The sequence below is a fragment of the Macrobrachium rosenbergii genome, chromosome 51 (assembly GCF_040412425.1).
Source record: "Macrobrachium rosenbergii isolate ZJJX-2024 chromosome 51, ASM4041242v1, whole genome shotgun sequence".
Lineage (NCBI taxonomy): Eukaryota > Metazoa > Arthropoda > Malacostraca > Decapoda > Palaemonidae > Macrobrachium > Macrobrachium rosenbergii.
Window position 1 is genome coordinate 13,735,876 of NC_089791.1, and position 12,500 is coordinate 13,748,375.

Genomic DNA, 12,500 nt, shown 5'->3' on the forward strand with positions numbered 1-12,500 from the left:
TGTGTGTGTGTGTGTGTGTGTGTGTGTACATCCATACATACACAGAGAGAAAAGGTGGAGCTCCATAGATGAGCGGTGCAGCCCTCGACATACGATTGCTTAGCCCACCAGTTCAGTCTCTTGTAAATGGATACCAGTTTCTGCGGGTATCCATTTAGGAAAATGACATTGGGACAGCAACCTAACTAAATACTTGACGATGAACCGAAAAACTGAACCCTTCCAGCGTCACCGAATGATTTATGCTGAAAAAAAAGAAAGCGAGAAATAATTTGTCGAGGTATATATAGGATTTTTTTTCTCAGAAGGGATTGTATTGAATACATGAAAGTCTCTATAAATAATCCTGGAAGGGTTACACGCACTGGGAGTAAAAAAAAAAATTGCGTCAAGTCTCAAAGCTGTCGTGTATCCTACAGTTTACGATTGCTTTCCAACGAAAAATAAAAGAACAGAAATACACAGCTGCATAACCAATGAGTGACCACACTATACAGCACCCTCATTCGGGAGAAACTAGAGAGGGGCATTTACGAGGGTCAGGATGTTTTCATGACAATATCCCCAGCACGCCAACAGATCATGCAAAGCTTAAGATCCCCTCGGGGACGATGGAGAGTCTATTTTGTGTTCGGGCGGTCTTATAAACCAAGCTTATCCCGGGGACATTTCTCATGGCCTTGTCAATAATAAAGTATTCATATCGATCATTCGCACGACTCACTAATACATTTGTCTGTGACCAGTTTCTCCCGCCAGCTTTCCCTTGAGATTGTTAATCAGATTCAGTTCCTGACGGATTTCCTTAGCCGTCTTTTCTTAACTTGGTCGTTCATGTTGCCATTCACTTTTGCCCTATATGTTCTGCGTCGCAGACTCTGCGATTAAAGTTAACTTAATCAAGCCTTTATTTGTTTAGATATTCAGAAGAATATCTTTAAAGAAGGCGTAGATGTCATACCCTAGTCTCTCTTCGTTAAAACTATCGAAATTTCTACCTCCGACTAGTCTGCTGATTAGACTTATGTAATCTAAAAACCTTTGATTATTGCAGTACCACCTATCCAAACTCGTGTCGCAGAAAGCCTCTTAACTGAGTCTTAACCATGAAAACCTGCTCTTGTAGACTTTCAGTCACTAATCCTTCCTCTGAACCAATAACAAATTCTTGAGGTGACTATGATCCAACGGGCTCTAAATCTAACTGAACACCAATGCTTAATTTTTATCGTGCAGGAACTTTTAGATATTTCTCGCGCTGTAGCAAGCTCAAAACCACCGTTGCACTCTTTTAGCCTCCGGACTTAATTATTCTCGTATAATAATAGCCTTCTGATCCAAATGCTATCCTGTATCAACGACCCAAACCTGTCATTCACTTATTACAGTTGAATTCTGACCTGAATAAAAGCATAACTTGAGACTTAATCACAGCATTTGAGCATTTTCAGGCAAACTTTTGAGTCTAGCCCAGCAACAACCCCTTTCATAAGTCCCGTAACCTTATTCTTATCCCGTTACACCTTCCTAATGTGACTTTTTTCTGTATCATTTCATTTACTAACCTAGCTGTTGCACTGCAACAAACCCTACTATAGCATTCAGACATGACAGCCCGTGTTTGTTACCCTATTTGTACATTCAAGTGTGATTATTGGCCTATGGCAGCTGTACATTCAAGTGTGATTATTGGTCTATGGCAGCCTCTCCACTTCAGCTGTTTTCTAACCCGACTGTTATCTTATAACAAACAACAGGATTGACAATCACGTGGTTTAACAACCCGAAACTCGAATCTGCGTTAGGTTACATGAGAAAAATTACCTTCTTACCTAACTCTTTGCGTAACAACTTCGTAACCAGATTCTCTCTATGCAGCGCAGTTTCTCCTCCTCTTTCGTATAGTAACACAACACCTGCAAGCCGACGTCTGTAATATTTAGGGTGAAGAACAGGATTTTCAGTCGGACTAAAGTATAACTTATTTGAAAGGCGCTAACCTGAGCTGTTTACTGGTTCCTAGATGAGGTCTTGGTGTGCTGGCTCCCAGTCGGTTCAACCGTTTTCCGTTTAAAAATTGAACTGTTGGTTAACTATAATTAGTATGTGTTATTTTGACGAAGTCATAAATCGTAAATTGGTTCACTTTATAACATGATTATTTTCCCGTTCCAAGTGTGTGTGATTCTACTCTTATTCCTTTATTTCCAATTATAAAGATCCGGCTTGAAGCTTCCTTGTAAACTACACTCCCACTAACATTTAGTTGCTGGCTTTATCGGCCTTCATATGAAAAAAAGGACAAGTGGCAACGTATAATTATTCATGTCTTGCAACAACCTGTTAACTAGGTGTTCATCTTTATAAGAGGCTGAGGATCTGGTTACCTCCGGCCATAACCTGGAAACTTGACTCTCATCCTACAATATATGTCCTAGTGTACCTGAACAGATTACGGAAAAGATAAATTAGCAAAATAGTCCAGGTGAAAATGGAGGCATGTATATTAGTCAGCTTCTCGGTCTATTACAGTGGTTCTCAATCTTTTTTGGCCCATGCACCCTTTCACCATGTCAGAATGTCATTGGCCCCCCTGCAACCCCCTCTTTCCAAAATTGTTTGCTCCAACAGATGCATTCCAAATAATATGCAACAAAATACTAACGCAAACACAAGCTATCGGAGAGAAAGCCCAGTGTGACCTCCCAGTAGTGTGGACCGATGCACACTGCGTTTTGTGTGGCCGTAGAGCCAGTTTGAGCCTGCCAATCTGTGGTCACAATTCCCCCCTCTGAAATTTCCCCCCTGGTTGAGAACCTCTGGTCTATTAAGAGCCGTTGAAATGCAAGCATTGACTTGCATAGTATAAACTAAAATTTGGATTTACGTTGAACATTCTGCTTATTATAATGGTCCAATCATACTGTAAATTTCGAGGCAGGTATTTCGAGTGTTTTCGAGATTCACATATACAAACTGAACTAGAGAATGAGATAAAAATCAAAATTCTGCATAATACACGAAAATAGGAATGGAAGTATCACGAAATTTTTCTCAAAACTGCAGCGTTAGAATCTTTGTCTCATTCTGAAGGTGAAATTCAAATCGAGAATACTTCCCAAACGTTGAGTTTTGCTGATGAACACCAGGTTGTTCTATTTATTAAATCAGAAATTCTGGCTAATCTTTACAGAACGTGTAATTAATGCGTCTCTACCTTAGCTGTCACAATGCTCTCTCTCTCTCTCTCTCTCTCTCTCTCTCTCTCTCTCTCTTTCTTGTTTCCATTTGCCTGCATTGCAGTGTAGCAGTTCTTTTCTTTCTAGTTAAAAGGACGAATGCATGCATAACTTACACACGTGTGTATATATATATATAATATATATATATATATATATATATATATATATATATATATATATATATATATGTGTGTGTGTGTGTGTGTGTTTGTGTGTGCGTGTGTGTGTTCCAAAAACTCCAAGGTAATCGACCAGGTGTTATAGGATTGGTGTTTACCGCGTTGTGTTTACCGAGTGTGCTAATGATTCATTGATTTTTTTTTTCGATTAACCATGACTGAGCAAGTCTTGGTTTCATTCAGACTTTTCCATTTTGAATAAGTTTTTATATTAACGGACAGAATTTTTTCTTTTCTATTACAATCACATATATGTATACATATATACTCTGTACATAAATGTGTTCGCATATGTTTGTGTATATATATATATATATGTGTGTGTGTGTGTACTTACATAAAAAAACATTGACAGTACTACCATGTTTCTCAAATAAGTAAAAAAAAGAAACATGGTAGCGCTGTCAGTGTCGGTTTAAGGTTTCCGGTATTCCCCGGACTGAAAGATTTATGTTTTTATCTGATTATGTAATGTATATATATATATATATATATATATATATATATATATATATATATATATATATATATATATATATATATATATATATATATATATATATATATATATATATATTATATATATATATATATATATATAATAGAAAATAACAAAATTTTATCCTCTCCCCAAGCTGTTTTTGCTCGCAAACACTAGGCAGGCTACTGCTGCAAACAGAGTAGCATGTTCTAGTATCAGGTTGAATACTACTCAGTTCGCTAGGAGTTTTATTTTGGCTACAGCTAAAACGTAGAATAGTTGGCCTTTTGCAATTGTGGAGTCTTCTTTTCTCCAAACGTTTAAGCGAGGAGGAAATTTATTCCTGCTTTTTGCTGATGTCTCCTGAATTCAGGTGTATATATCGGTTTTATTCTCTGTTACATATTTATTTATGCATCATATTTTCCTTCCCGCAGGGGGTTAGTGTCTTCAGTGCGCCTCATGCGATGTACTGTGGGCATTACTTAAGGTTCTTTGCAGCGTGCCTTCGGCCCTTAGCTGCAACCCCTTTCGTTTCTTTTACTGTACCTCCTTTCATATTCTCTTACTTTCCACCCTCTCCGAACAATTGACTCATTGTGCAACTGCCAGGTTTTCCTCCTGTGACACCTTTCAGACCTTTTACTGTCAATTTCCGTTTCAGCGCTGAATGACCTCATAGGTCCTAGTGCTTGGCCTGTGGCCTAAATTCTAAATTCAATCAATCAATAAAGCAGTCACCTATTCCTATGACTAATTTCTCTTACCAGGCTGATTTCCCTTTGGAACCCTTTCGAGTTTAGTCTGTTCACTATGTCCATAAGGGTTTTGAGCTGAAGATTAAAAAAAAAAAAAGTCGTTGATAGAACCATTTAAGTTAACCACGTCTCAAGATGATATATAAAAAAAAAAACAAAATAAGACGTTACGCAAACACTGTTAATGCAAATAAACCCTTATCGACAGAATACCTCTATCTATTTTACTCAGTAATATAAATCAAATCGCCATTAAAAATGGTAAAATTTGCATCGTAAACAAAATAATAAACAAGGACAACAAAAACATTACTAAATGAGTATTGTACTTAAACATACTAACCTATCCCGACAGAGTTAATGTGGTTCTTGCGGAAACTATTTCTTTTTTTGTTATACAAAAAATATATATTAAAAAAAAACAGTAACTGACCCGAAATAAACGGACTCGCTGTTCATATGCTGGTCACACAAAGATGTAACGAAGACTAAAGTGAAAAGTATCATCACACTTGGTTCCATGACACCTGTTTGGAATTGTGAGACTTATTTACAGTAATAACAATAATGGGTTCGTTCACTGGCACCCAACTCAGTACGATTAAATCCGTAAAATGTTGATTTTGTCAAAACTAACACATATATATATATATATGTGTGTATATATATATATATATATATATATATATATATATATATGTGTGTGTGTGTGTGTGTGTGTGTATATATATATATATATATATATATATATATATATATATATATATATATATATATATATATATATATATGAGAATAGTCCTCCCTGTTGAATTGTGAAGAAAAGATAAATTTTAAACATTCAAATCAAAACCAGATAAAAAAAAGAAGGAAAAACTGTCCATTGTGTGTGCGTGTGCGCGTGCGTGTATGTGTGCGTGTACTGACATGAGATCTCATTTGACTTAAGTCTACGTTGTAGCACCATGCACGTGTTCTTTCGAGAGCTATCAGTGGGAAAATTTTCCTTCTATTTATTCGTTTTTTCATTTTAATTTAAATGCCCAGTATGTCTCTTTTCCTTCTAATTCAAGAAGGAATATATTGATCTTTTTTTATAAGTTTTGAGGAAATCAACGAAATTTTATGGATATTAACGTAACAGGCGCGGAGTACGAGTAAACGAACCCATTTATTGTTGCTGGAAATGCGTCTCATAATTCATAACAAATGTCATGGAAGTGAGTGTTTTCACCTTCGTTTTATTATTATTATTATTATTATTATTATTATTATTATTATTTTGTGACCAGTTTATGAAGAGTGAGTTTATTTGGGTACGAAGTTACTTGTTTTTTATTTTTTTATTAGAAAAAAGTATTTGTTTCTTTCCGCAGAGAATCACCTCAGTTCTGTCGGTAAAGGTTGATATGTTTTATTACAACACTCATTTAGTAATTTTTTTTCTTACTTTATTACAGGCTGTAGAAAAACATGCACTGCTGTCATTGTCAATGTGAGATTTCTAGTATTTCTTGGACGGAATTCATGCAAATACACACATATATATATATGTGTGTGTGTGTAAGAAATAAAAAAAAAATTAAAAAGCCACATTTTTTGGCATTCGAAATACATGGCTTTGTCATTATAAGTAGTGTTTTTATGGGGTGTTTTTAGCTTCATAGAACACTGTTAGATTACAGTAGAAGACATACATACATATATATATATATATATATATATATATATATATATATATATATATATATATATATATATATATATATATATATATATGTGCCTATACAGTATATACTTATATATATATATATATATATAAATTATATATATATATATATATATATATATATATATATATATATATATATATATACATATTTATATATATATACTTATACATATATATTTGTATATATAATATATATACAGTATATATATATATATACATATATATATATATATATATATATATATATATATATATATATATATATATATATATATATATATACATATACAGTATATATAAATGTATGATACCATCACGAAAAACTACTTTAATTCAGAACGAAAAGCGAAACGTACTTCAGAGATGCATTTAGTTTCAACAGGTTTTTGACAGGTAACTGGGACGTATCGCGAATGATTTCATAACAAACGTAGCTGCGTATTTCCATGTTCTTGAAGAAAGAGTGAATTTGTCCTAACTTTGTGTTTGTCCATCCTTCCATTGAGGTAGTTGTATGGAATAAGCAACATACGCACTCACAGCCATATATAAATGCGTACCAGCGGTTGCTTAGATCTAGGAGAAAGGGTGTTGGGTGAGCAGCCTTACTCCTAAAGACTTACTGAGAAACCGGAAGGATTGTTTCCCCTAGAAATCATTCTTCCAAAGAGGAAACAAGCATGTGAAAAAAAAATGTTATGTGTATGTATGCATATATATATATATATATATATATATATATATATATATATATATATATAAATATATAATTTAGTATATATTTATTATACAATATGTATATTTATATATCTACTTCAAAGAGAAACAAGCGTGTGAAAAAATGCTATGGGTATATATATATATAATTATATATATATATATATATATATATATATATATATATATATATATATATATATATATGTATATTATTTAATATATATTTATTATACAATATGTATATATATCTACTGTGTGTATAGATATATAAAAGAATGTATGTTTATTATGTGCGTGTTAGAGAGAGAGAGAGAGAGAGATCTTCCGATAATGCCATCCTATAGGCACGATCGAAAACGAAGGAAGCAGAAAACCCTACTTAGCCGGCAGAGACGCGAAGGCGAGCAAAGTCACGTGTTCGTCGTGACCGAAATCCGTTGCATGCGTCATGCAATTTTCGGCGAATACGGAATTTCCCGGGAAGAGAATCGCCGAGAGAAATTACGGGAACTTAAAACGATCCTCAGGATGACGTCAGGAGTGACGCAATTTGCCGATAGCGATGTCGACCTTGTGGCTTCGGTGTTACTTTGTTCAGTCGGCGTTTTGGGGAAGAGACTGGGGGTCCCCGTAGGAGGGTAGTGCTATCAGTGCACCTCACGCGCGGTGCACTGTAGACATCACTTACGGTTCTTTGCAGCGTCCCTTCGGTCCCTTGCTGCAACCCCTTTCACTCCTTTTATTGTACCTCCTTTCATGTTCTTTCTTCCATCTTACTTTCCACCCTCTTCTGAATATTTGTTCTTAGTGCAACTGCGAGGTTTTCCTCCTGCTGCACCTTTCAAACCTTTTACTGTTAATATTCCTTTCAACGCTGAATGACCTCATAGGTCCCCGCTCTTGGCCTTCGGCCTAAATTGTATATTCTATTCTATAGAGGCAGCTGGGAGAATTAAGTAAGTTATCATAAGATCATGATCAGAGGAGAAAAACAATTGAATAATAAGAAAAATGTGTTTGATTCATTACTGAGATCCTATTATTTATGCTACGGAGACGGAAGACGGAGGAGAGAGCTTAATTGGCCATGTGGTTTGGTACCAAGACGGGTATAAACTCCGTATCCTAAAACGCGTATAAAAGTGAAGAAACGAAAGAAGCTGAAGAAGAATTAAAAAAGAGAATGATAGCCACAAAGTTCTCAGTCACCCCATCCGACGTAACACTCTTCAAGGTCTCTCTCCTCGAGAGAGAGAACTTCCGTAAAGGGAATCACACAGTTATTCGGTCTATCTAAATTAGTTGATCTTCCACAACCTGTGACCCAGAATTAATACTCTATTAATACTGTCTGTGGCCCAAGGTGTTAATTCAGTCGCATACACATGGGTCGCGTTTGTCCAAGTACATATATAGTATAGATATACGATATGCTTGTATGTATTAGATACAGCTGTGGAGAAACTCCCAAATCATTCGTTAAGTGAAGTCGCACCACCGACCTCAACCCAGTTCGCAAGAAAACTCCACACGAGGCAGACACGGACAGCGTGCAAAGAAACTCACAAACAAATGCGAAACTTAAAAAGAAAAGAAATTTCTGACTGAAGACGAAAAAACGTGACGACGCTTAAATGTCAAAACCTGATAACATGACGGACTGAAGAATGACTTGGCAATGATGTGTTACACTGGATGCCGCTCAATACCGTCTTGTCTGTTCGGTGGTTTCTTCCTCAGAAAGGAAGGTAAAATAAAGTTGCTAATCTTGAAAAAAAAAAAACGTAAATTTTGAGCTCTTGCTTCATAGGTTACAGCCGAAGTCTCCGCCTTCGTTCTGTAATCGTCACTTGCCATTTCTTTTCATCAAAGTTTAATCAAAATTAGTAGTATATGAACCATTGATTGCTATTTTTTTTATATGTTTACTCGTCTTTCTTTTTCACATATGTGTGTGTGGTAGGATAGTGAGGTTATCACATTACTCCTTCCTAAAAACGAAGTAACAGCAAGAACGCGCAAAACGGATAAGAGTAATCCTTAAAAGCGTAATGGTGTACTATTACTTAAAAAAGAATTTGTAGAAAAACATTAACCCACGTAATGGAAGGTATTTGAAAAGCAAAAAAGGGTGCATAAAGTTTGCATAAATAAGGATCTCTCTCTCTCTCTCTCTCTCTCTCTCTCTCTCTCTCTCTCTCTCTCTCTCTCTCTCTCTCTCTCTCTCTCAAAAACTAACACATGATCGCACGTATTAAATGAACTTTCGAGAAATAAAATATGATCAACTGCGCAGTCATAGCTTCTGTGTAGACAAAGAAATCCAGTTTGGATAATGTCGAATCTTGTTCTGATTCTCGAAGTCAACTGTAAATCATAACTCATGTCATAACTTCGCAGCCGAGACATAAAAACATCTGTCCACGCCCTGTTTGTAATACTTTAGGCAATGTGACATCTGTTTAGAAACAATGAGTTTTGTACTAGCTGATAAAACATCTTAAAGTTTTAGCTAAGTAGCAGATGATGTTTCTAGTAAAATCTATTATATTTCGCTATATACATACACACAAACATATATATATATATATATATATATATATATATATATATATATATATAGAGATAGATAGATAGATAACTACAATTGTTTTCCACTAAAATATAGGTGCTACATTACTGAAATACGTAAGACGTTCTGTTAGCTAAAAATACATTATTTTTTGAGGACACGTTATGTTGACAGGAGTATTATGCTGGGCCATGCAGAGACATATTTATACTAGGCTATAATTAAGTTAAAGAAAATGATCCGCAACTGACTTCGAGTATCAGTATGAAAGGCGAAGTCTAAACATGATTCGATTTTACCCAAATTGAATTCCTTTCTTTACACTTAAACTTAAGCAAAGATTGTGCACTTGATTATACTTTATAGCTCGGAGATTCATCATATAATACCGTATTATATTCAGTTTGTTAAAAGGATTAAGAGCATAGAGAGAGAGAGGTGTTTATTATTTACGGTATGTTCTTAACGGTTTTATGCGCCCTTGTATGCTATTTTTATTTAATACAGGAATTCATGACAGTTTACACATTTTGAGAGTAATGGTAATAAACTCTGTAGTGGCAACATACTCTGAATTTTTGTCACATACACGAGTAAATTTTTCATATTCACAAATATAAAGCCACAAACCTCGCCTAATTTAGGATTCTGTTTGTTGAGAATAACTGACAGATACTCCTTCTCTGGCCAGGATTCGAGCCATGGCCTGCTTTAGAAACGGGGGTAGACCGTGACTTTGATTAATCAAAGTCGCTGCCTGTCGTTTCTGAACCAGTCCGTGATTCGAATCCTGGCCGGCTCAGAAACATTTATCGATCATAATTCCTCTTGGGTGTAAGTTGTGCCCAAGGTAAAGTGAATTCGATATTCAACGATATTGTGGCTTAATATATGTGAATAATGTACTATACATTGTTAAGTGTCACTCTTAACTTTTTTTTCTCTCGTTTTTACAGCCCCTTCGCTCCTGGGAAGAGTAATGTGATATAAACAGTGCAATGATGGCGAGAGGGTTTGTTATTTTTATTATTATTATTATTCTTTTTTATATGTTTACTCATCTTTCTGTTTTTTCACATATGTGTGTGCTAGGATAGTGAGGTTAATATAATAATAATAAGCATTATAATAATAAATGATCCCTCACTACTATTATACTGCACATATCACTTTACTCCTTCCTAAAAAAGGACTCATGGTATAAGTATATTTTAATTATTATTATTATTGTTACTAACAATACTGTCCGTAACACATACATACAAATATGTGTGTCTGCGCGTGTGTGGTTTGTAATCTTACTCGTCTTTCAGCAACAAATAATTTCATACACACGGCACCCACTGGACCAAGGTTTCAAGGAAACATTACTTTGTACTGAGAGGCATATGTTTATAATTGCTTAAAACTGGATGTTATACCCACTGAACCAAGGACGAAGTGTCCTGTTGTCAAAGAATGCAGAAAAAATTCATATGAATATTTTTCTTGGCTGAAATACTTACAGTTACACATGTATTTCTGAATGAAATAGTTTTAGGCATGTTTCCTGATAAATGATTTCATGAATTTTCCATGATAACAGTTAAGTGACGAATTTTGTAAAACCATCTTTACAATATATCCGACGCGACTGTGCCCTACAGTAAACAAGTAAAAAGTGCACTTTGGCGCAATCGTGTTTTCTGTACAGGGTATAATCAAGGCCACCGAAAATAGATCTATCTTTCGGTGGTCTCGGAATAATGCTGTATGAGCCGAGGCACATGAAATTTTAACCACCGCCCGGTGTTTGCCTATCCTATATTGCTGCTAGAAGCACGGTTATGGCTAACATAACCTTAAATAGAATAAAAACTTCTAAGGCTAGAGGGCTGCAATTTGGTATGATTGATGATTGGAAGGTGGATGATCAACATACCAATTTGCAGCCCTCTAGCCTCAGTAGTTTTTAAGATATGAGGGCGGGCAGAAATAGTGCGTACGAACAGACAAAGCCGGCACAATAGCTGTCTGTTACAGAAAACTAGAAACACTGATTGATGAAGCGGGTAGCAGAAAATTCAGAGAGCATCTAAACACCCTAAAGCTTGGCAAATATGTTTGAAATTATTCAAAGATAATTTGAGAGAGAGAAAAAAAGTATCTTATTGTGCTATTTTCTCTGGAAAGTCAAAATTATTTCTTGAAGGTCCGTATGAGAAGCTCTTAAAAAATAAACATCTCTTATTAAATACACACCTTGTAAGATTGAAATGTTTTCTGTATAATCTCATTTTCTCTTTAGAGATCATAATTCTTCTTTGTGATGTATGGGAAGTTAAGGCCTTTCCCCCCCTAAGTTTCAAGACCACCGTTGTCTTCAGGCGAGCACATTTCTTGTGGTAAACGATGTCAGCAATTCTTTCTAAACAAGGTCAGCTCAAGTTTGACCAGGTTAACGGGAGATCTTTCGCAGAATCTCCGTTTTCTTCTTGTTTAAACAGGTAAAGTTACTGCGATCATCAAAGAACTTTTACTTTGAAGAAAATATCATCATCATTCACCTTTCGTTTTCTCTCACGCTGTGAAAACAAACATTATCTTTCCTCCAGTTTAGTTTCGTTTTCCTGCGAGGCAATTTTCTCCTCGCGGAAGGTCAGTTCAATTATCATATTCCCTTTCAAAACTCAAGTTTCCTCCTAATCTAAATTAACACTGATTTACTGCACGTTAAATTCATTTCTTATTGTGGTGCCAATTTTCTCATGTCTTCAAGCTTAAGATTCAGTTCCAAATATACACTACATGTACTGAACGGGAACGATATCATATAT

At 35.2% G+C, this 12,500-nt stretch overlaps 2 protein-coding genes across 8 annotated transcripts in view; one reads left to right on the top strand and one right to left on the bottom strand.

Annotated features, from left to right (window-relative positions):
• LOC136833139 (nocturnin-like) overlaps nucleotides 1-12,500 on the bottom strand; it is a 77,348-nt gene that overhangs the window by 59,288 nt on the left and 5,560 nt on the right. The gene's annotated exons all lie outside the window — the stretch shown is intronic.
• The window catches only part of LOC136833138 (acylglycerol kinase, mitochondrial-like), a 179,011-nt gene that overhangs the window by 8,885 nt on the left and 157,626 nt on the right, over nucleotides 1-12,500 (top strand). The window contains exon 2 of one of the 7 annotated variants that reach the window (XM_067094813.1): nucleotides 10,641-10,696. The exons of the other annotated variants lie outside the window; for them this stretch is intronic. Coding sequence (XP_066950914.1) covers nucleotides 10,683-10,696 — 14 coding nt within the window. The 5' untranslated portion in view covers nucleotides 10,641-10,682. The remainder of the gene's footprint in view (nucleotides 1-10,640; nucleotides 10,697-12,500) is intronic. 7 annotated transcript variants of the gene reach the window in all.